Here is a 22,423-nt window from a genome sequence, read left to right on the forward strand (position 1 = left end):
ACACCGGCTGGAGGAAAGCAAAACCTGCCCCGTTAGAAGTTACTGAACTAAATTCCCTGCATCCAAAAGCCTTTTTCAGAGTTGATTATAATTTAAAGACCAATTTCAAACTGGCAATGGCAGGACCTAAGTTGTTCTGACATCCAGTGGGAGCTGGCAGCAGGAGGTGAACTCCAAAACTCCAGCAACAAGCTTGGGGAAAACGCAAAAAATAGAACAAACTCACTCCATAGAAGAAGGAGAAAAGTAAGTTATTCAACTTTTCATCTCATCTGTGATTTCTATGGCAAAATTCACAAACTGTTCACGATTAGTCAGTGACATACAGATTGTCTCGGGGAAACAAACGTGTCCATTTACTTCCTTTGGAAGTCAAACAAAGGCATTTGAAAGAGTAATTTAAAATTATTATTGGGTGGTTGCTAATTGTAGTCACTAGAGTCTATTAAAATCCCTGCCAGAGATGATCTTTATCTTAATGTGATTTGTAATCAGCTAAGAATTGAGCTGGATATGAACATGGTTGTTAACCAAAACAAATTTTGTCCCAGTCTTCTGAAGACAAGCCTGAAATTCCACCAGTGAGGTCATGTTTGTATTTGAGAGCAGACTGGGGGGGGGGGGGGCATATACAAAGAGCATTGACCACAACAGTGGATTAAAACTGAGTGCAGAGAAGCAAAGAACTTTTCTCTTTGATTCTTTTGAGTCCAAAGTAGCTTTCACTCAAATCATATCAAAGGCATCTGATTCAACGCTTCTCCCGGCAGGGTTTTATGGTAAGGAATACTTTGTCATACATAGTACAGACTGATGGAATACAGAATTCGCCAGTAAATGCCCTTATTTTGGAACAACTTGTGGAAATAGATTTTTACCTCTTTCTCTAATTCTAATTTGAAGCTACTAACCAATTCCATTATTTAAATTGACTACTCAGACCAGAATCCATTTGACTTATCAGGATGTATTTCCCATGAATAAGACTTTCATTTTTGCTTCATTCTCTAACCTCTGTTTACTTTTAACACGTAGCAGAGAAACATTTGCAAACTCTTTTTCCCTAAAGTGGATTAAGGGGTTTCGTTCCTGTGAAATGGTTCTTAGCCTTCTACTCTGACAACAAAACTTGTGCTTCTCCAATTTCCTCCAGCGATGCCTTACTGCGGGGCACATGAAAAGGTCTGTGAGGAAACAAGACAATGAATGAAATTTTTCATACTTTCTATTCCAAAGAAACCGCAGTTCCTTTACTGCCATAGTAAATGCAGAGGGATTTTAACTGCCAGTGGAGCTTCCCCTAGTAACACGGAACGTCTTTGTGGAACTATTATACGGTATTTACATATCAGAAAGAGAGAGAATGCCAGCATCAAAGCTGACTGTAATTCCCTAATCACAATCACTGTTCCACACCAAGGAGCCAGCAACCCGTCCTCGCTCGCTCACTCGCTCGTGTGGTGTGCAAACTGTCTTCAATCAGCAGGTCGTTAGGAGACATTTTTGTTCTGTTTAACTGACACTTTATAGCAAGAGCAGAACTAATTAGGACTGCACTTTTTAAAAGGACAGATAATTCTTTCTGTTGCCTGCTTGAAATTCAACATTTCTCCTGTGCAAATGTGAGTGAAATGTTATCAGTGCTGACTGCTGTGAGCACACTCCTGGTTCCTGGGGTTTCAGAGCACCTGGGGGCTCTGTGCCTCCCGGACTTGCCTATGACAGGCCTGCACATCAGTGGGTGGAAAACTTCCCTGTAGTGAGTGCAGCTATTGTCGCCCCTGCCCGGAAAGGGGGGAAAGGGCGGATGGTTCTCCCTGAGTCACCCGCACTTCAAGGGACAGCGTCTTCTAAATCTCCACTGCTCAGATGAGTTTGTGGTCCCTGCTCCTGCTGCCTGAAGCGTGTCTGTCTTCTGGGATGCTGTTTTTAAAAACATACGGATGTCTCTGCTGAGCTGCACCTCAGCCTTTCCTCCCCTTTTCTGGGCTGCTCGGGTTTCATCTTTAGTGCTTCAAGCTTCTTCCCTTGCCAAACCCAGGTAAGCTGGGCCGAGAGACTGGCACAACACTGAGCATGCCAGTCTCACTGTCCCACTGCTGGCCCTCAAAGGCACCTCTTTCAGTACTGCCAAGGAAATGCCAAGAGCTTCTCTGAAACGGCAATTCACATTAAACTGTTCATTTTTAACTCTATTCCAAGTTGTATTAAATTCTTGTTTGGTGCTGACAGCCTGCTAATTCTAAGGATGTGGCGGTGCCCAGTGTGTCCTCCGGGAATTCACAGGCTAGAAGGGAAGGCAAATCACACATGTGTGCATGCTGGGATAAGGGACAGAGTGTCCTATGGTACAGAAGATAGGCCTGGGGATAAACAAATGTTCCCTGGAAGAGAAGTTGCCAAGAAAGAGGGGTCGAGAAAGCATTTACATTTAAGCACAAGTGTGGAAGTGCCAAAATAGTTTGTAGCATGCCTGGGGGAACCCTATAAAACAGGAAGGGAGCAGAGGAAGGACAGAAGATGAGAGACAGCGGCTCATTCCAGGAGTCACATTGCTGGATTCCTTTACTGTCTGGTCAAGGAATTTAGATTTGATCAGCTATGAAATGAGAAGCCATTAGAGAACTTGTGGATAATGAGTAGCCAATAAAGAAGAGTAGATTAGGCAGTGACACTAATTAGAAAGCTTGCAGTGGTGAAGGTCTGAAGTGTAAAACACAGGAACAGGGCCAGAAAGCTGGCTCAGCTGGTAAAGGGGCTGGATACCAAGCCTGGCAACCTGAATTCAACTCCTCTGGTGTGCATGGATGTCACACACACACACACACACACACACACACACACACACACACACACATAAGTAAGTGTACCTAAAGAAAAACTTAAAACACAAGTACTATTGTCATGCAGATATGGAGACAAAAGATACTTTTGATAAAATCTCAGAAGGCATCCTTGATAAAATGTGTCATGTCTAAGTAATCAGACATGGTCAGAGGCAGAAATGGCATAAATCAAATTCTAATTTCTATATTTCTACTTCAATGGCTGAAATTGCCATTCCTTAGGCTGTATAAATAGAACCAGCGGGCCATGGAACAACAACAAAAGAAATAAAAGGAGTCCAATAGGTAAGAAATGATGTCCAGTATGAACAGCCAAGCTTGTATCTGTACAATGATGTAATAGTTACTTTTCTCAGTGCTGTGGTAAGATATTCCTAACAAAAGCAACTTGGGGGCAGGAGGGTTTACTTTGGCTCACGGGGGTATAAGCCATCACAATAGAGAACTCACAGCAACAAGAGGGTGAAGCAATTAGTCACAGTGTGTCCTCGGTCAGGAAGCAGAGAATGAGGAACACTCCACTCACTCTCTTCTTTTAGTCTAGGGCCCCAATCCATGGAATGGTGCCACACACAGTTAAGGTGGGTCTTCCAAGCTCAACTAACCTAATATAGCTAATCCCTCACAGGCATGCCCAGGGGCCACCCTAATCTGGCTAATTCCAGATTTTGTCAAAATCATACCCAATATTAACCATCACAAATGAGTTCTGGTTTATAGAGGTTACTAGATTTTATTGGATTTATCATTACTTTATTAATCTGATATTTCTCAAAGATCCATGTGTAAAGAATAGACCACATTTTCCTATGATTGCTCTTACTTGTTTTACTCTAAAAAAATCTCAGTGTGTAGGAAACGTGTCTTTAGATCTCCTTAGTCATGAGTGAATGGGAAGCACGTGAGACAAACTCCCTCCTCTGCTGCTTATTGTGGTTGCACTACAGAAAGAGAGCCACAGTAACAACTCCTCAGTCACTAGGAACTGCGTCCGTTCTCATAATTTCTCATCTGTCATGCCTGAACGGAAGCTAGCAAAGAACTCCTCCTTCGTGTATGCCCATCTCTATCACAACACAAACAGAAATTAGACCAATCTAATGTAATCATGTCCCCGTTCTTCTCAGTGCAAGGATTTCCCTTTTCTTCATGAAAATCAGCATTATTATTTTGAAATTACAGAAGTTCTTCAACACTGAACTCTTGATACTGAGTAGCATGACTTATATTCCATGTGTGGCAGAGTATGTTTTCGGGAGCTTACAATGTTTGCCTCCCACAACCTCCTCTGAAGCCTTTCCATGCCCTCATTGAGAGCTGGAGTCTCGTTTCCTCACCTTGGCTGTGAGTTTTCAAAGGGCTCATAAGCAGCAGAATGCAATGCATGTGAAGGCATTATGATGTTATGTAGTACAGGGTGATGCATCTTCTGCTTTGAGAATAGGCACACTTGAATGCAACCGTTAATCTTCCCTTCCCAGAAGCCCAGGGAGAGAGAGAGAGAGAGAGAGAGAGAGAGAGAGAGAGAGAGAGAGAGAGAGAGAGAGAGAGAGAGAACCAGCATCCCCAACTACACTAGACCCCAAACTCCAGATTCAGGCACCATTTGACTGCAGATACCCACGAAAGCCCAGAATAGAGTCATTCAAACAAGACCCACCTAGATTCATGACCCAAAGAAACCACAAGAACTATTAAGATGATGATTGCTGTTTGGAGCTTCATATTTGAATGTGATTTGTTTTGTAACAATAGTGAGCCAGAAAACGGGCTTAGTGACAAAATGATCCAGCACAAGCTCAAATCATGGAGACCCAGTGAACTAGGTCCCTCTTTCCTCATCCCTCAATGGGTGGTTATAATTTCACCCTTTAATTTGGTCCCTAAAGTAACCTTGTGGCCCAAACCAGCCTGGATTCTGTTCAGCCTCAAATGACTAGGAAATTTTTTACTCATACAGTTCTCACTAGCAGTGCTGGTCCCTCCAACTTCTCTTAGAAGAAGCTAATTTGTGGTCATTTTCTCTTGGGTTATTTGAAGAAAACATTTAAATTAATTCCACTTTTAAAAGGAGACTAGCCAAAGAAGGGTAAAAACTAGTTTATACTCAGTGATCTTGTGAGAAGTTGGCTAAACCAGACTTTGAGGATGGAAGGAACAGGGACTTTCTAATATGTTCAGAGTCCACATTAAGACTACTTTATATACTTGAAAGATGGCTCAGTTGCCAAAACAAATACCACCACTGATAATAAAGAAAATCCAGAAAATGAGGACATTTATCAATCATTATTTCTTGAGTTTACTGTCTGATACTTTTATGGACAGGTTATAACTGCAGCCTATAAACCAAACAATAACTTTTCCTATTCATATTGCTGGATATGCTTTTGGGGGGCAGATCTAAGACACAGTGGTATAAGGGGAAGAATATATTGAATCTTAGGTGCTGTGTTTTCATCTGGCTGCTATAAGAAATATGGGGAGATCATAAAGCAATATGGGGGAGAAACGGGTTTGTTTGGCTTACACTTACGGCCACAGTCCATCATTGAAGGCAATCAGAACAGGAACTCAAACATGAACTTGAAGCAGAAACCATAGAGGAATTCTGCTTGCTGAGTAATTCAAACTCATGCTCAGTTAGAGTTCTTATACAACCTAAGACCACCTACCTGTAGCCATAAGTTTTCCTGTGTCCCGCAGCCGCTCTGTCCCAAATAAATACACAGAGGCTTATATTAATTACAAACTGTTTGGTCTTTGTCTCAGGCTTATTGATAGTTAGCTATTACATCTTAAATTAATCCACTTCTATTAGTCTATGTTTTGCCATGTGTCTCATGGCTTACCTATGTTCCATTACATCTTGCTCCCCCTGCAGCTCTCAGTGTCTCCCCCAACTCTACCTTTCTTCTCCCTGTATCAGTTTGGATTTCCTGCCTGGCTCTAACCTATCTTGCCATAGGCCAAAGCAGCTTCTTTATTAACCAGTGGTAGCAACACATATTCACAGCATACAGAAAGACCATCGTACAGCACCTACCTGCTTAAGAAATGGTGCCGCCCACAGTGGACTGAACTCCTTTACATCAACCAACAATTAAGACAATTTCTCACAGAAGTGCCCTTAGACCAATGAGTTAAAGACAATTACTAAATTGAGACTACTTTTTCAGATGACTCTAAGCACTGTCAACAGTGAGAACTAGGACATTAGGGTTACAATGTTTCCTATGATTTTCTTCTCTGACTATAACTAGGTATTTCAGGTAATGACCAAGTTGGTCTTAGACCAGTTAATACTAGCATAATGAATAGTTTCCTAGTCTCTCACATAACTATGAAGAGGCTAACTTTTCAGTACTTTCAACTGAAGGTTATCACAACAGTATGTTAAGAAGTTGATGAAAAAGGTGCTTTTCAAAATAGTTTAAAACTAATTCTTAACCTTCCTTCAAAGATCAAATAGCCCATAAATTTTTCAATCATCTACTGTTACATGACTTGGTTGTTTTCATTTTCTGCTATAGTAAGAATCCTAAAATAAACACAGATCTAAATAATATACATATCATAAGTAATTCCTTAGGATCAGTTACATAGTCATACAAAAGTCATAAGTTACAGGATTCAAAATTACCTTCCGGAAAGTTCATATCAATCTTCACTCCCATGAAAAGGATATACACATACATATATTCAGCAATACTAGTTAGCCTGTTTTTTAATGTTTGCCAGATTAATAGGTTGAAATTTTACTTCACTGCTTGTATAACATTCAGTACTTGTGAAAATCAAATGTGTTTCATATACCGATTCATTGGCCATCTCATTTTATCTAGGCATTTCTGATTATCATTTGCCTGCTTTCTATTCTAGTGATCAATACTTTAACACCAAACATAAGGAGCCCTTCATAGGTGAGGAACAATATGCCCTATTCTCTCATACCTGCTACCTAATTTTTATATATAATTTAATTCTAATAATCATTTAGTCATTTTCTTTTACTAACTTTGGCAAGGAGAGTTACCCACCCACTATTATAAAAATAATATCCTCCGACATCTTTGTATTCACTCATCACTGATCTTACAAACTCACAACTGAAAGGCAGCACAGGAGCCAGTGAGGTGGCTCAGTGAGCAAAGGTGTTCATTGCCAAGCCTCATGACCTGCATCAGCCCCTAGGACTCACAGGTAAGAGAAGAAGACTGACTCCTCTACACTTTTCTCTGACCTCCACACATGTGCTAGGGTACACACACTCATACACACAGTTAATATTCAAAATAAAAAAATGGGAGGAATACAATGAATAGTTGCAAGTTTCTAAAGGAATCAAACCATTAAAACCTACTTAAAATTGATATAAAATTTATTTTGAACCTAGAAACCCTTAAAAGTAACCAAAAGAAGTACTAAGACATAAATTATCTTAAAATAATTTGGTTTGGTTGGAAGCTCCTTTTTTACTATTCAATTCTTCAGTACTTATTATGCTTATTTTAATAAGTCATTTAAATAAACTCATATCATACTACCCTCATGAATTTCATTCTCCAGACACAACTTAACATCAAGTCATAACTACACTAGCAATAAATATCACATCATCTCAGGCTGCTGGAAAGTTTCCAATCCCAGCTCCCACGTGGAATTCCCAAGCATTTCTGCAACAGTCTTTAACCTTCATGAGATACTGCCATTCCAAGCACTTTTCACACTGAAGGACTTACACGTTGCTGACCAGAAGCAGGAGCCTCAACTGAGAAATCTCCCAATTTCCTTGCCTTGTGCTAATGTTCCACAGCCTTTCGTTACCTACGCCTCTCAAGACGTGCACTAATGGGACCCAGTAAGAACCGGTATTAAAAGGCTGGACAAGTAGCTCACTACTAGAGTATGTGCCCAGCAAGTGCAAGGCCCTGAGTTCCATCGCCAGCACTGCAAGGTAAATGTAAATACATAAATGAATATTAAAATTGAACATGGAAAATACAAATTTGATCGGATTAGAAATTTGAAGGCAAAAATAATATCAAGCTGCTAAATACATTTTTACAGTCGAAAAATTCATTGTCACTAAGTATTCTGTTTGTGTCCAATATTGCACTGTCAATGGTACATGAATAAAGGGTATTACCTATGTTTCCAAGATAATGTAATATGGATATAAAATAGATAGGTGGTTACAATACAGAACGAAGCTGTGAGAGGGACTGACTATACAAAGAACTTGAAGAAGACACCAGAAAGGGAAACACAGGGAAGAAATAATTTTAAAATTATAACAATCTATAAGATTAGATCATGATAACCTGCAACAACCAGTTAAAGGTCACTACCCTCCATCTAGGCTTATAACATTAAGAAAACTGTCCAACTCTTACTTTGAGTGCAGAGCTATGCCTGGTCTTAAAACAAGATTCTACAATATGTATCATGTTCCACAAGAATCTTTTTCTAAACACATACAATGGAAATTTTTATTACACTTCAACAAGAAAATAATAATCACCAATTAAAGCTTTGTTTTTATTTACTCTTATTTATTTATTTATTTATTTATTTATTTATTTATTTATTTATTTTGGTTTTTCAAGACAGAGTTTCTCTGCGTAGCTTTGTGCCTTTCCTGGAACTCACTTGGTAGACCAGGCTGTCCTCGAACTCACAGAGATCTGCCTGGCTCTGCCTCCAGAGTGCTGGGATTAAAGGCGTGCGCCACCACCGCCATGCTATTTACTTTTTAAATTTGTTTTTTAAATTTTTATTATGAGCATGCGTGCATGTGTTTAGGTGGAGGGGCACTTTCAAGTGTGGATATGTATATGAATGCCACATTTCACAAGTGGAAGTCAGAGGGCAGCCTACAACATGTGGGAGTCTGCTCTCTCCCAGCCTTTGGGGTCTAGGGTTATGGAGTTCAAGTCCCCGGGCTCAGCAGGAGCTTTCACCAGTGAGCCACTTCTCCAGCCTTTGTTCTGTTTTCTGTAGGGAGTAGGCCGTTGTTTTTCTTGGAGAGCTCAGCAGTGTGTCTGTGTCATTTCGTGCACACTAGAGGAAGGAGAGCTAAATACCGTTCCAGTGTGAGAGAGAGAATGCATAGAAGGAGCAGCAGTGGACCAAGCCCCGGCTGAGGGGAAGTTTCAGCACAGCAGCCGTAGGGAAGCCCCTTGGCACCCACAGCCCGAGCTGTGCAAAGCTGGGTCAAGGCTGGGGCTCAGCAGAGGCAAGTGTGCTCTAAGAGAGAAGAGCGCACATCCCTTATGCCCAGAGCTGCTTTGAAGGTTTGACTAGAAAGAGAAGGAAAGTTCTTGCCTCTTAAAATAATCAGGCAAGGAATGATGAATCTTTTATCCTGAAGTCTAAATCCAAATTTATTATCTTGTGTCTAATGAGTGCCTCCTCCCCACTTCCTGCCATAGCCCAGCACAGTCATGGGCCTCTTCTCTCACACTGGCCTTCAGTGGGAAAGAAGGCCCTGGAGTCTGCCTCTCCAAGTATCTAACCAGGCTTTCCTTCTTCAGGACCTTTGCCTAAAGATGCCCTTCCCAGGTTCCCCTGGCCATCCAGCTGGTTCTCTCGCCTCCTTGCCAACAGCCTAGCTACAGTTTTTGCTCCTTGTAGGGTTGGCATATTAGAACCTTGTCTTGTTCACTCTAAACAGATCCATATGTTGGAAGCACAGCAATTCCAACAGTAGTGGCCTGTGCCTGATTTCCTGCATCATATCTCATTACACTCTAATTTACTTATTTGTTCAAGTATGTGTATGGCATACATGCATATGTGTATGTGTGTTCTCATGTACATGTGTGGGTTCATATGGAGGCCAGAGGTCAATGTCAGATGTCTTCTCCAATTGCACTCCACTTTATTTACTGAGGCAGGTCTCACAGAACCAGAAGCTCATTAATTCAGCTAGTCTAGCTAGCCAGCTTGCTCCAGGGAACCTGCCTTCACCTCCCAGGCACTAGGATTACAGGTAAGCATCCATGTCCACCCAGCATTTATGTGGATACTAAGGATGTGAGTACCTCAGGATTACGTGGCAAGGGCTTTGTCTGTAGAGCCACCTCCCTGGCACTCATTATTCCCTGAAATGGACTCTGTTCTCTAAGAAACTGTACTATTCACCCAAGCAGTCTCTGGACACTTTACACCTCTGGGTCAGTGTTCTTTACCTGAAATGCCTGCCTCTCTCCTTCAAGGCCTGGTCATAAGTGTCCATAACCTTCTGTTCTCACAAAATTCAAATCTCCCTCTTCTGACAGGCCAAGCATTTTGCATCCAAGGACCTGTAGCCCTAGTCACAGTCAGACCTGTGATACAGTATGTGATGGGTTGAGCATTCTGGGAACAACTCCTGAAGATGGATCCCAGCTCACCCTCTTCCTAGCTGTGGATCACCAGCAGTGTCCATTTGCAAGTCTGTAAAATTGACCCCTGCATACCACTGTTGGTCTCTTTGCAGAGTAGGGAAATAAAAGTCTACCCACAGAATTCTTGACTGGTGCGGCACAGCCTGGCATAGCGTGCGCACTCCCTGACAGCACCTGTTGTTCATGCGGCTGCGATGGCTGCAACCCTGCCATTGCTGCGGTAAGGCCGCTATGTCAGTCTCTAGTCCTGCTGTTTCCACCTCTAGCGTTAGCAGCTTCTCCTCCTAAACTGCAAACTTCTTAAAGGAGACAAAGCCAAAAAAAAATCCATTGAGCACCGGTGGTTTTCAGACACAAGCTTAACCATCTGTCAGACACTATGGCAGAAATGTCACACTTATTTTCTTAGTTCAAAGGCCCTCTAAGAGAGTTTATGACTATCTCATCTGTACATGACAAACTCAGACTCAAGGAGTTTAGGTCATTGCTCAAAGTTATACAAATACTAAGCCGTGAATCCATTGTTTTTTCTTTCTCTGGCTAACCATTCATTCTCTGAGTAAATACATTTGACAGTCAAGTCTTATATCTTGTTCTTAGGTTAGCTTTGGTAGTACTTGCCTGTAGCTCCAGCACTCAAGATTCTTAGGATCCTCCAAGAGTATCAGACATGCTCTGGGTCCACAGTGAGACTCTCTCTCAAAAGGCAAACAAAAAACTTCATTTAGGTAACAAATTTATCTGTGCTCCAAATTCTTTTTCCTACAGGTAAATTGTTGTGGGTCCCCCTAGTTAGCTTTAACTGCCTACTTGGCACAGCCTAGCATCACCTGAGTAGGGAGTTTCAATGAGAGACTGCCCAGATCAGATTGACCTGTGGAACTGTCTGTGGAAGATTGTTGTGATTATTAGTTGATGTCAGAGAGTCCGGTCCGCTATGGGCAGCACCATTCCCTGGGTAGATAGGCTTGAGCTGCACCTGAAAGCTGAGTATAAACCAGCCTGCAGGCTAGCAGGCAGGCAGCAACAACCATCATCATTTCTGCTGCACTTCTTTCGTTGTGAAGGGAGTTCCTTGGTTGGAAGTAACACTGTGTGGATCAGTAAGCAAGTCTGCCTCTAGCATCCTGCTTGAGTCCTTGTCCTGACTTCCCAAGGATGGACTGTCACCAAAGGGCGGAAGAAGCTCCTCCGCTAAGTGCCTTTTGACCACGGTATTTGCCATAACAACACAATGAAACAAGAATATTCTTAAAGGCAAAGAACAGAGGGAAACACTGAGGAGGTCAGTTGCTTGCCACTTCCTTCTTTGCTTCTTACTTTTCTTTTATTTCAGACTTTAGGCAGCCCTGGACTCACTATGTAGACCAGGCTGGCCATAAACCTGTGGCAATTCTCCTGCCTCTGCCTCCAGAGTACTGGCATTACTGGTGGGTGCCACCACAACTGTCCTGAGCTCCTTTTCAAAGAACTTTAATCAAATAATTGTATTTTTAAATACATGTTTTTAATAAACAGTCAGAAATTTAACACAATTATAAGTGTTTAATAAGATAAGACATTAGTGAGCATGTGGGACAAGTCTCAAAAATGAAAAGTGATCCTTCTTGTCTGACTGTAGTCAGAGAAATTGCCCATGGACTGGGCTGCAGTTTCATTAGCTTGATTAAAAGTGAAAAGCGAAGGAAGGGTAAAGTAGGTCAAAAACTTCTTGACGCCATGAGGATTAAAATACTTACTCACTACTGCCTGTGGAAGACCAGCAGGAATCTACTTGCCAGTCTTAGAGACACCGAAAGGCTGGACCAGTATCCTCAAATGCAAAAGCTGTTTATAATGTGGATGAAAAGCTGTGAAGGCTTGGGCATGAATGCTAGCAGCAGCAGGATTCCTAAAGGGGGAATGCCTTTATTCACCTCCAAGGGAGGGGAGTTAAAGCTAGATCAATGTGCATTCATGATGGGGCCAACTACAGTTTTCAAGTCCAGCTCTTAACTACATAATTCAAGCTTTCTGCTCTTTTATTATTTCTCTATTCCTACGACCCACTTTTCTCCACCCCACCCCACACACATACTACACATACACATGCACATAGAAACACTCACATCCTGTCTTAGTTAGGGTTTTATTGTTGTGAACACATACCATGACCACAGCAACTCTTAAAAGGAAAGCATTTAATTGGGGCTGGCTTAGTTCAGAGGTTTAGTCCATTATCATTATGGTGGGAAGCATGGTGGCATGCAGACAGACATGGTCCTGAAGAAGGAGCTTGGAGTTACGTATCTTGATCTGCAAACAGTATAAAAAGACTGAGTCACACTAGGTCTGGCTTGAGCTTCTGTGACTTCAAAGTCTGCCCCAGTGACACACTTCCTCCAACAATACCACACCCACTCCAACAAGGTCACACCTCCCAATAGTGCCAGTCCCTATGAGCCTACAGGGCCATTTTCATTCAAACTATCACATTTATTCCCTGGTCCCCATAGGCTTATGGCTATATAATAATACAAAATGGTTTAGTCTAACTTCAAAAGTCCCCATAGTCTATAATAGTCTCAACATTGTTTACAAGTCCAAAGTTCAGTCTCTTCTGAGACTCATGCAATCTCTTAACTGTAATCCCCTCTAAAATCAAAAATCAGATCATGTAGTTCCAACATAAAATGGAATATACATTACCATTCCAAAAGCATGGAGAGGGAGCATAGTGAGGAAATACTGGACCAAAGCAAGACTGAAACCAGCTGGGCAAACTCCTAATTTTGCATCTCCATGTCTGATGTAAAAGCACTATTCAGATCTCCAACTTCTTTCAGCTTTGTTGATTATAACACACTTCTTTCTCTTAGAATTGTTCCACTTCCAGTTAGCAGCTTTCCTTGGCAGGTATCTCGTGGCTCTGGAATCTCCAACACCTTGGGGGTCTCCAACACAATCCAGGCTTCACCTTCACAGCTTCACACAATGGCCTCTCTAGGTCTCCATGCAGGTACACCCTGACACATGCCTGTCCTCAGCAGTTTTCTTTAGTAGAGGATGGAGATTCCATAACCCCTTTCTTCTGTCCTTGACTCTAAAGCCAGAACCACGTGGCTGAAGCTGCTAAGTTCTTCTGCTTACTAGGACTGGAACATGGCCCCCTTGTTCAAATATCTTCACCAGCTTTCTGTTTTCAATGGTTTCCTTCTCTAAGCTTGGCTGTCCTGAAACTCACTCTGTAGCCCGGGCTGGCCTCAAACTCAGAGATCTGCCTGCCTCTGCCACTAGAGTGCTAGGATGAAAAGTGTGCCCCACCACATCTAGCCCTCAGCCTTTCTTTAGTTCCTTTTCACAAGTTGGAATCCTAGCTGGTTGGGGTCTTTACCTGAGGTCACCACTCCTTTTATTCCATCTAACATCAGACTTTCTTTAATCTGTCTTTCTGTTTATCTCCTTGACCACAGATTATCTCCATTCCATTTTCTGGAGCCCCCCTTTTTCCTTGAACTGTACACTTTATACTTTTCATTGCTCATCTTGCTCCTTTTCATTATAGATCTTCATGGTAGTGAACACTAATGACCACACAACAGAATCAAAACTAGGCTGTTTTTAAGTTTTCTCTGCCAATGCTATTAATCTAAAACTCTTCAATTTATGCTCGGGCAGACTTTTCAGACAAGGGGTTGGGAAAAGCAGTAATATTCTTAGCTATAAAAAAAGCAAGGATGATCTCTAGGCCACATACAAGTATTGTTCTCCTCTGAAACATCTTGATCCAGGCCCCCACAGTACAAATCACCCTCAGCACCACTGTCTTCCATGCTCCTACTAGGATGGCCCATTAAGCCTCATTTAAAGCTTTCAACTGCTTTTCTAATACAGACCCAAAGTCGATATTCTCCAAACAAAAAACATGGTCAGACTTATCACAACAATATCCCAGTCCCTGGTACCAACTTCTGTTTTAGTTATGGTTTCTATTGTTGGCTGACAGCCCACAAATAATGACACAGAACTGTAATATTAACTATAAAAGCTCAGCCTATAGCTTAGACTTGTTTCTAACTAGCTGTTATAACTTAAATTAATCCATTTATATTAATCTATGTTCTATCACATGGCATTGCCTCTCTTCCAGGCTGGTGGCTCCACTTTCTTTCTTTTTCTTTTTCTTTCTTTCTTTCTTTCTTTCTTTCTTTCTTTCTTCCTTCCTTCCTTTCTTTCTTTCTTTCTTTCTTTCTTTCTTTCTTTCTTTCCTTCTTTCTTTTTTTTGTTTTGTTTTGTTTTTCGAGACAGGGTTTCTCTGTGTAGCTTTGCACCTTTCCTGGATCTCACTCTGTAGACCAGGCTGGCCTCAAACTTACAAAGATCTGCCTGGCTCTGCCTCCCGAGTACACCACCACCACCTGGCCCACTTTCTTCCCAGCATTCTCTCTCTGCCCAGAAGTTCCTTATATACCTCCTGCCTAGCTATTTGCTGTTCAGCTTTTTACTACACCAGCCACAGCAATACATTTTCACACAGTGTGCAAACATCCCACAAGATTCTACTGCTGTGAAGAGGCACCATGACCACAAAGACTCTTATAAAGGAAAATATTTACTTGGGGCTGCCTTACAGTTCAGAGATTTAGTCCATTGTCAACATGGTGGGAAGCATGGTGGCATAAAGGCAGACATGGTGCTGGAGAAGGAGGTGAGAGTTCTACATCTTGATCCGCAGGTAGCAGAAAGACACCGAGACACACTAGGGCTAGCATGAGCTTCTGAGACCTCAAAGCCCATCCCCAGCGACACACCTCCTCCAACAATGCTACACCTACTCCAAGAAGGTCTCATCTGATAGTGTGAGTCCCTATGAGCCTATGGGGGCCATTTTCATTCAAACTACCACACAGCCTCATCTTCATATTCATATATAAAATCAGAACATACTCCTAACCTTCAGGTAAGACGTTCTATGCTTTCTCCCGCCACATCAACCCCACAGGTCTGTTTATGAACTTCTCAGTTCCATTTGCATAGACTAGTTTGGCTATAGGGAATATGGAGAAAGCAAGCAGCTGGAGATGAGAAAGAACTGACAACAGTCTGAAGCAACAGGAGAATTTATGTAACACTTACCAAAATTAGAAGAAGCAAGAGCGCTGCCCACTCACCCTGAGAAGTCCTTGGGGAAATTAGGTATCCTCTTGTTTCTTCTTCTTTCATTTTTTGAATGTCATAATCCCTCAGTTTTGTATACATCAACAGTTTACCCTTAAGGGGTAAATGGGGAAACTGTGAGCTCATGAAATGACCACACACTGGTTTTAAGACACAGGCCATCTTAGAAACATTAATTGGAGAAAACGAGGTACTGTGGGGCAGATAAGGGCTGTGGAGGGGTGATAAGAGAACTGAAAATGCAGTGAGTCTTTACCTGGGAAGTCCTGGGTCCACCAAGAATTGAGGCCTCGCCCTCTAAATCAACTGAGCAAACCTCATCTGAACTCAGACTGGAGCAGCAAACCCAGGGCCTACACAGATCTGCACCAGGTCCTCTGCATATATACTATAGCTTTCAGTTTAGTATTTCTGTGGGACTCCTGAGTGTGTGCCTTCTCTGGGGGCTTCTTTCCTTCTGTTGGGTTGCCTTGTCCAAGTTTGATGTGATAGTTTTTGTTTTATCTTATTATATTTTATTCTATTGGTATCTCTTAGCAGCCTGTTCATTTCTAATGACAGACAGAAGGGGAGAGGATCGGGATGGGGGCGGGGAAGGGGAATTGTAATCAGGATATATTGTATGAAAAAAAAATCGATTTTTAATAAAGGGAGAGTTGAGGGCCTCAACAGCAGAGGACTAGAAGTGGGTTGGTGAGTTCATTGTCATGAAGGCTGGGGTTCTTACTTACCTAGTGGCTACTGACAGAGAAAGGTATGAGTGGATCTTCTGAAGGGAAGGAAATTGTCTCTTTTCAGCATTCAACATCATGTCATGCACCCTTCTCCAAATGGATTCCCAAGGTAGCAAACAGATTCAGAAATGTCCAAACATGACTGACAAAGTTACTGAAGAATATTTTCCTTGTGGAATTCCATAAGGAACTGTTGTTTGTAAGCCATGTATAGTTAAATATGTGATCACCATATGAGCATTTTAGTTATATCTGTCCCTGGGACCACACATGTCATTCTCTGGAAATCCTGCCATTTATACTAAAGGAGTCTGACTCCTAAGCCTCTCCAGAGAGCCTTGATTGAGACATGGAACAGTGTGGGATGCTGAGCTACCTCCTGATTTATTGTGAGGCGCCTTATGGTGTACTGTCATGTTTCATCGCCGTCTCTAAGATCTCCATGAAGTTTCTCTTTCCTTATTTTCTTTGAAGTGCATTTTTGAAGCTCATGATAAGAATCAGAGTGATTACTGAAGAAGGACAGAAGCCTAAAAATAAATAATAAAGGAAGGGCATGACTGCTCCTGGGTATGGTACAGGAGAAGGTTTGTTGTAGAGAAAAGGGAGAGCATAGCCAGAGGCAGAGATCTGGGAGAGTTCAAGGTGAACATGGCCATGAGCAGGAAATGTGAGGAGAGGGGAGAAAAGAGAGGGAAAGAGCAGGAGAATAAAGGGTAAGTGAAAAGGGGGCTGGGTAACCAAAATGGTGGGTTCTATAGGAAAGAGCTACTGGGAGTGGGGGGGAACCCCACTCTTGGCTGGGCAGCCCAGCCTCTTGGCTGGAGAAGTTTAAGGTAGGGGGCATGGTATGCCAGCCATACCCAGTAACAGGTAGGGACTGAGGGATGCTGGGAGAACCTGATGATCAGGTCCACTTTGATATGTTTATAGGCACCTCAGTTATCCATTTGTCCCTGCTTTGAGACCTAACATCCCAGCCTTTGGGTTGATAATAAATGATAAGAGGAGATGCAATCTTTTCTGTGACTGCTTCCTACTGACTCTGAGGCATTGTTGTTGGGAACCCAAGAAAACTGGAGTGCTGGCCAAGGCCAGTAGAGCAGGCTGTTTCACTAGCTGTCCTGGCGTTGTGGGACCATCTGGGTAGGGAAGTGCAGATCATGTTGGAGCAGTTTGTGAGGCTGGACCATCTCAGGCTAGCTGTCTTGGAGCACTCTGGGATGCAGAAGCCCAGGCTGGTAGGAAATTCCATCCAAGGGATAATATGTAAAGCTGGTAAGTTTGGAACATTTTGCAATCTTTAGTTGATTAGAAATCTACTGGAACAAATATATATTAGGGATAGAAGACAGAGTTAAGGAATTTAGGGGAAAATTTTTATCTTGGGTATACATTTGAAACTTCCAGGCCCATGGTCCTAGTAGTATGGGGAGGACAGTCTCAAGACCAGGGAAGAGAGAGGGACCCCACCCTCATGAATAGGCAGGTGGAGACACTTAGGAATATTTATCTGGAATCCATTGGACCTGCAAGGGGTGGATCCAAGTTTACTCCCTGAAGCTTACAATGAATTTTTTTATGCTTATAAAAAAAAGTTTTAAATATGTTAGCAGATACCACTATCAACACATACTTAAATTAACTACACTGAAGGCATCAGACCAAACAGTGCACCAACTGCCCTCACTTCCTACAGGCAGTCTCTAACATCAACTACTTCTGTAGAACCCTCATTTGAGGTTTTCTGAGCAGTTCTTCCATTTCCATGAAAAGCTCAAGAAGACTGGTATAATGAGCAGAGAAATCAGAGAAAGACCATAAAAGCCCAGTTCATTTCAAGGAGAAGCAGTAACCACCCTCCCATCTACATTTTAAATATCACAAGGAATTTAAGTAAGGAAATAAACACTTCACTGAGAACACACTTTGAGCACAACTTTAATTTCCTCCTACTGTGTTCATTACCAAGCTGTTTGCTTTCTTTCAGAAGAATAGGGGGTGGGGAACTTTTTAAAGATTCATTTAACACAGAAGTCAATTTCCACTAATGTAGTCTTCATGTGGCATGGGTATTCTCCTAAAAGCAGACCTGTGTATATAGATATTCATATCAGCATCTTCATTTACAAGAACAGTAAGTAGCCTCAAACAAGCAATCTATTCACATCCACAGAAAAATATAAATGTGAGAACCATGACTTATAATTGCAAAATGGTTAATAATTCTAATATGACTGATTTTCCCTTCTTTTGTAGAAAACAACCAACTGTGATAAGAATAAGTATTACTATTGTACAGCCTGGTTTTTTTATTTCTGAAAACTTAGGCAGGAAGTGTTTCTCATGTGTTTCACCCTAAGGAAGCAGAAACAGTGTGCTCTCCATCATCTGTCACCACCCAGTTCCGTAGCAGAGGGGGGTTTACAGGCATGGAAGTTTTTATTACTGAATCTGAGAGGGCCCAGGGACCACCAGCTTTTGCAGAATCTCAGAGGGCTCCACACACCCTAGACACTCCAAAGTCACTCTAGTGCATATACAATGAAAGGAGAGAAAATAAAACTTTGCACTCATTTGTAGGGGGACCAAGTAGGCAAGAGAGAGAGAGAAAAGATGAAGCACTTGAGCTGCCTACAAAATATTCATCACAAAGCTTCCACTGAGATTTTTTCTTGAACTCTTCAGATCATACCTATATGTAAGGATAGGAGAACTTAATTAGCAGGAATACTTGTCTAATTTATGAGAGATGGGAGAATATAATGGTCACTACTTAAACTTTTTCAACATTTCCTCAACTCTTGCTCTGTTCATGACATTTAGTCAGTGGGAGCAGAGTAGGGACCTTTAAACACACACACACACACACACACACACACACACACACACACACAGTGTGCATGCACACTTAATCCAAAGCAAAGTTCTCAACAGAGCCAGAGAAAAATCACTAAGAGTACTAGAAAGAAGTCTTATATGAAGTGCAGATATTATCCAAAATGCACATATATGTACACACACAAAGCACATTATATGTTGATGAATACAATCTATAAAAGAACTTTCTCTACTATTACAGAGTTTTCTAGTAACTATCCCTTTATTAAATATCTTCATAAGAAAAAGCCATGAGTGGTTACTATAGAATTGGACTGAGCCAGAATTTTCTATGAAACAGTACTCACCACACATTAGAGATCTGTAGGGTAATCTATGTTACAAGCCCTTGGGGGATTCTGTTCCCAGTTGTACTCATGAAATATGTTTTATGCTTGTCTTCATTATTTTTACACATGATCCAGGAAATTTATGTGATTCAAGAAGTGCCAGTGGTCACTTTTGTTCTTAACCTGAATTATCCCATCATATCCTCAAGAGAGTCCTGCTGAGTAGACAGGAGAATTACTGCATCTGCTTAAAAGGTGAAAAGTAGATATGACAGCCACTCACAGAGTCAGTCAGTGGGCTCTAATCCCTGTCTTGATAACTCGAGGTGGACAAGTCAGAAGCAAAGAGCGAACCAGAGACTAAACTGTCTGAGTTAACCTGTTGCTCTTGGGGAAATCCTAAGTGACCTTGTGTTTAGATAATGCATAGACATGTTTCCTTTATGATTTGCCAAGCATGGTGATCTGGCTACCGGTGTTGTGGGGTGATACCCTATACTTCACCTTATATTTCCTCAAGACAGCATATCTGGGCCTCATCAATCTTTTCCATCAAGTTGCTCCCATGTTAAGGGTCCTCCTTCTAAAACACTCCCCTTAGACAGAGACTAGAAAAAGAGAGTATCTGGGTTTCTGTTGCTGAATCCACAGAGAGAAGGAATTGCTACTATCTGGGAACTCACCTTCTACCAGTACCACAAATGAATCAGCCAAATAAGGCAGGCACACATAACTTGTGTTTTCCTTAAGGCACTGTCTGTCTTTAAAGTCAGAACTCAAAGGAGGCACGGCTACCCTGTTCTGTTACAAAACCAGTTTCCTCAGACTTTTCCTCTTCATCAGCTCTCACTGATGTAACTTCTCACGGACTAAAATGACACTGTATGAATTATTATAAGATATTTTTAAATCTTTTTGTGTATCTCAGTGGTGAGTATTAGAGAGAATGCTAAACCCTGTTATGAAGATGGCAGGTGGAAGGAGGGACCTGAGTTAGCATCAATGCATTCATTCTAAGTCACTTTCAGAAAAAGGATCACTGTTTAGTTGTTGTACTGATCTGAAACCTTCAGGTGCAAACATTTGTTCTAAGGCACAGCAGCAGCTCTTTGAGTTAGCCGTGAAATAGTAAGCCTACAGAAAACACTTCTGTTGCTCTGATGAGTAGCCTGAGTGCAACGCTATCTCATCAAACCCAGTCACGGAAGGGAAGAAAATGCTGATGAGGTCACAGCCCAGGAGTGAGGTCACCAGTTAAATCTGACTCATAGCCACAGAAGCAGTGTGACTGATGAAAATCTGTTTGCCAGGTAGAAGTTAACATTCCTTTGCCTACATGAGTCTTTCAGATCAGGAAAGGAAATCTATTAGATCAACTGTTAGCTTACTCATGGTGGCATATGACTAATAGCACTCTAAAGTCCCCTGTGAAGGATATAATGATTAACTGGCCATTCACATCCCAGAAAGGTCACACTAGAAGCCCCTATCAGCACTTCACAGCTGAAGCAGTAGAGTGTGAAACTTGATTCTCATGAGTTCAGAGAATGATTAAAGTCAGAAGTGGTCCATGGCTGCTCATAAATGAAGCCCAAGATTCATAGCATAATCAATAACAGGGATAGGTACAAGAAAATTGTCAATGGAAAAAGAAGTCTAGTTTTTTCTATTTTTAATAAGCCAAGAAAAGCAGTTGAGCTAATGGAAATGTTAGCTGGTAGATGTAAATTTTAGAAGCAAATGCTATTCTGAAGAGTTCAGGAAGTGTTCTGATTATATACATTTTGAAGAACACACTATTAATATTTCAAGCTAATCAATAACACAGTCTAGCCGTCAAGGTAAGCTACTGTTGAGAAGATTTTTTTGTCCTAGTTTTATTGTTTTAGAATCCAGATCCAAATGTTTGGGTCTGATGATAGCAGGATACATTGTCTTTTTATAGTCAAAGTACTGTTTATAAGGAGACATTTCTTAAGGGATAATCAGCTCACTCACCGAGCAGAAAACCGAACATTTGCTGCCACTTCTGGAAAACTTGCAAGCAGCCCCCAGGAAGGAATCCCCTGACAGTGTTTCCCTTAACTTGACAGGACTTGAGCTCCAAGCAGACTGACTTGAACGGGGATCTCCTTTGGGAAGCAATGAGTTTCCAACAACCTGTGGTGTGACTTGTGTTATTTGGAAAATACTCAACCCCAGTGCTTCCTGCCCTACTTGACTTGTGGAACTCCTGCAAGCCCATGTGGACTACGGGTAGAATGAGCAATGCAAAGAGCCGGCTTGGACTTGGCACGTCCTTGTACTTCTGGGCACTGATGGACCTTACAACGACCGTTCTCTCCAGCACTCCAATGCCAGGAGTTGAACTAGAAACGCTCTTCTCAGACAGGCCACAGCCACATCAGCGAAGCAAGAGGAGCTGGGTTTGGAATCAGTTTTTTGTGCTGGAAGAGTATACTGGGACCGACCCTTTGTATGTCGGCAAGGTAAGATGTGCCCAGCAGAAAGAGAAAGTCCCAGGAGATCTGGTGTCAAAATTGAATATTATTGTGAATTGAATATGAATGATCACTTAGCCTATATCTGAGGTCCAGAATGCTAATAGAACATTTGTTGGTGTATTTTACGGTGTATTACTTGTGTTTATGTTGCATTTGTTTAACTCTGTAAAGCTGTGTTACTGTGCCTCTCTAAAACACCTGATGGTATAATAAAGAACTGGCCAATAGCAAGGCAGGAGAAAGGATAGGCAGGGCTGGCAGATAGAGAGAATATATAGAGGGAGAAATCTGGGAGAAGAGAAAAGAAGTAGCCAGAGAAAAACATCAGGGGCCAGCCACCCAGATACCCAGCCAGCCACAGAGTAAGAGAGTAAGCAAGATTACAGAAGTACAAAAAGGAAAAAGCCCAGAGACACAAGGCAGAAGGGATAATTTGGGTAAAGAAAAGCTGGTTAGAAACAAGCCAAGCTAAAGCCGGGCTTTTATAAGTAATAAGACGCTGTGTGTGGTTTATTTGGGAGTTGAGTGGTGGGCCCCCCAAAAGAGCAAAAACAACAGAAATTAGTTGACCACTAGCTAAAATACAGCTTTGCTTTGTGAGACAAAGTCAGAAAGAAGACT

General features: G+C 41.8%; 1 protein-coding gene across 2 annotated transcripts in view; it reads left to right on the forward strand.

Moving 5' to 3' along the window:
- Positions 1-22,423, forward strand: part of Cdh20 (cadherin 20) — a 242,858-nt gene that overhangs the window by 153,312 nt on the left and 67,123 nt on the right. Inside the window, exon 2 of one of the 2 annotated variants that reach the window (XM_006994174.4) lies at positions 21,392-21,787. In XM_006994174.4, the coding sequence (XP_006994236.1) occupies positions 21,542-21,787 (246 nt within the window). In that variant the 5' untranslated portion in view covers positions 21,392-21,541. Of the gene's footprint in view, positions 1-21,391; positions 21,788-22,423 lie in introns of those variants that run through there. The other variant, XM_076547188.1, reaches the window with a different exon arrangement.

Source organism: Peromyscus maniculatus, chromosome 11 (assembly GCF_049852395.1).
Source record: "Peromyscus maniculatus bairdii isolate BWxNUB_F1_BW_parent chromosome 11, HU_Pman_BW_mat_3.1, whole genome shotgun sequence".
NCBI lineage: Eukaryota > Metazoa > Chordata > Mammalia > Rodentia > Cricetidae > Peromyscus > Peromyscus maniculatus.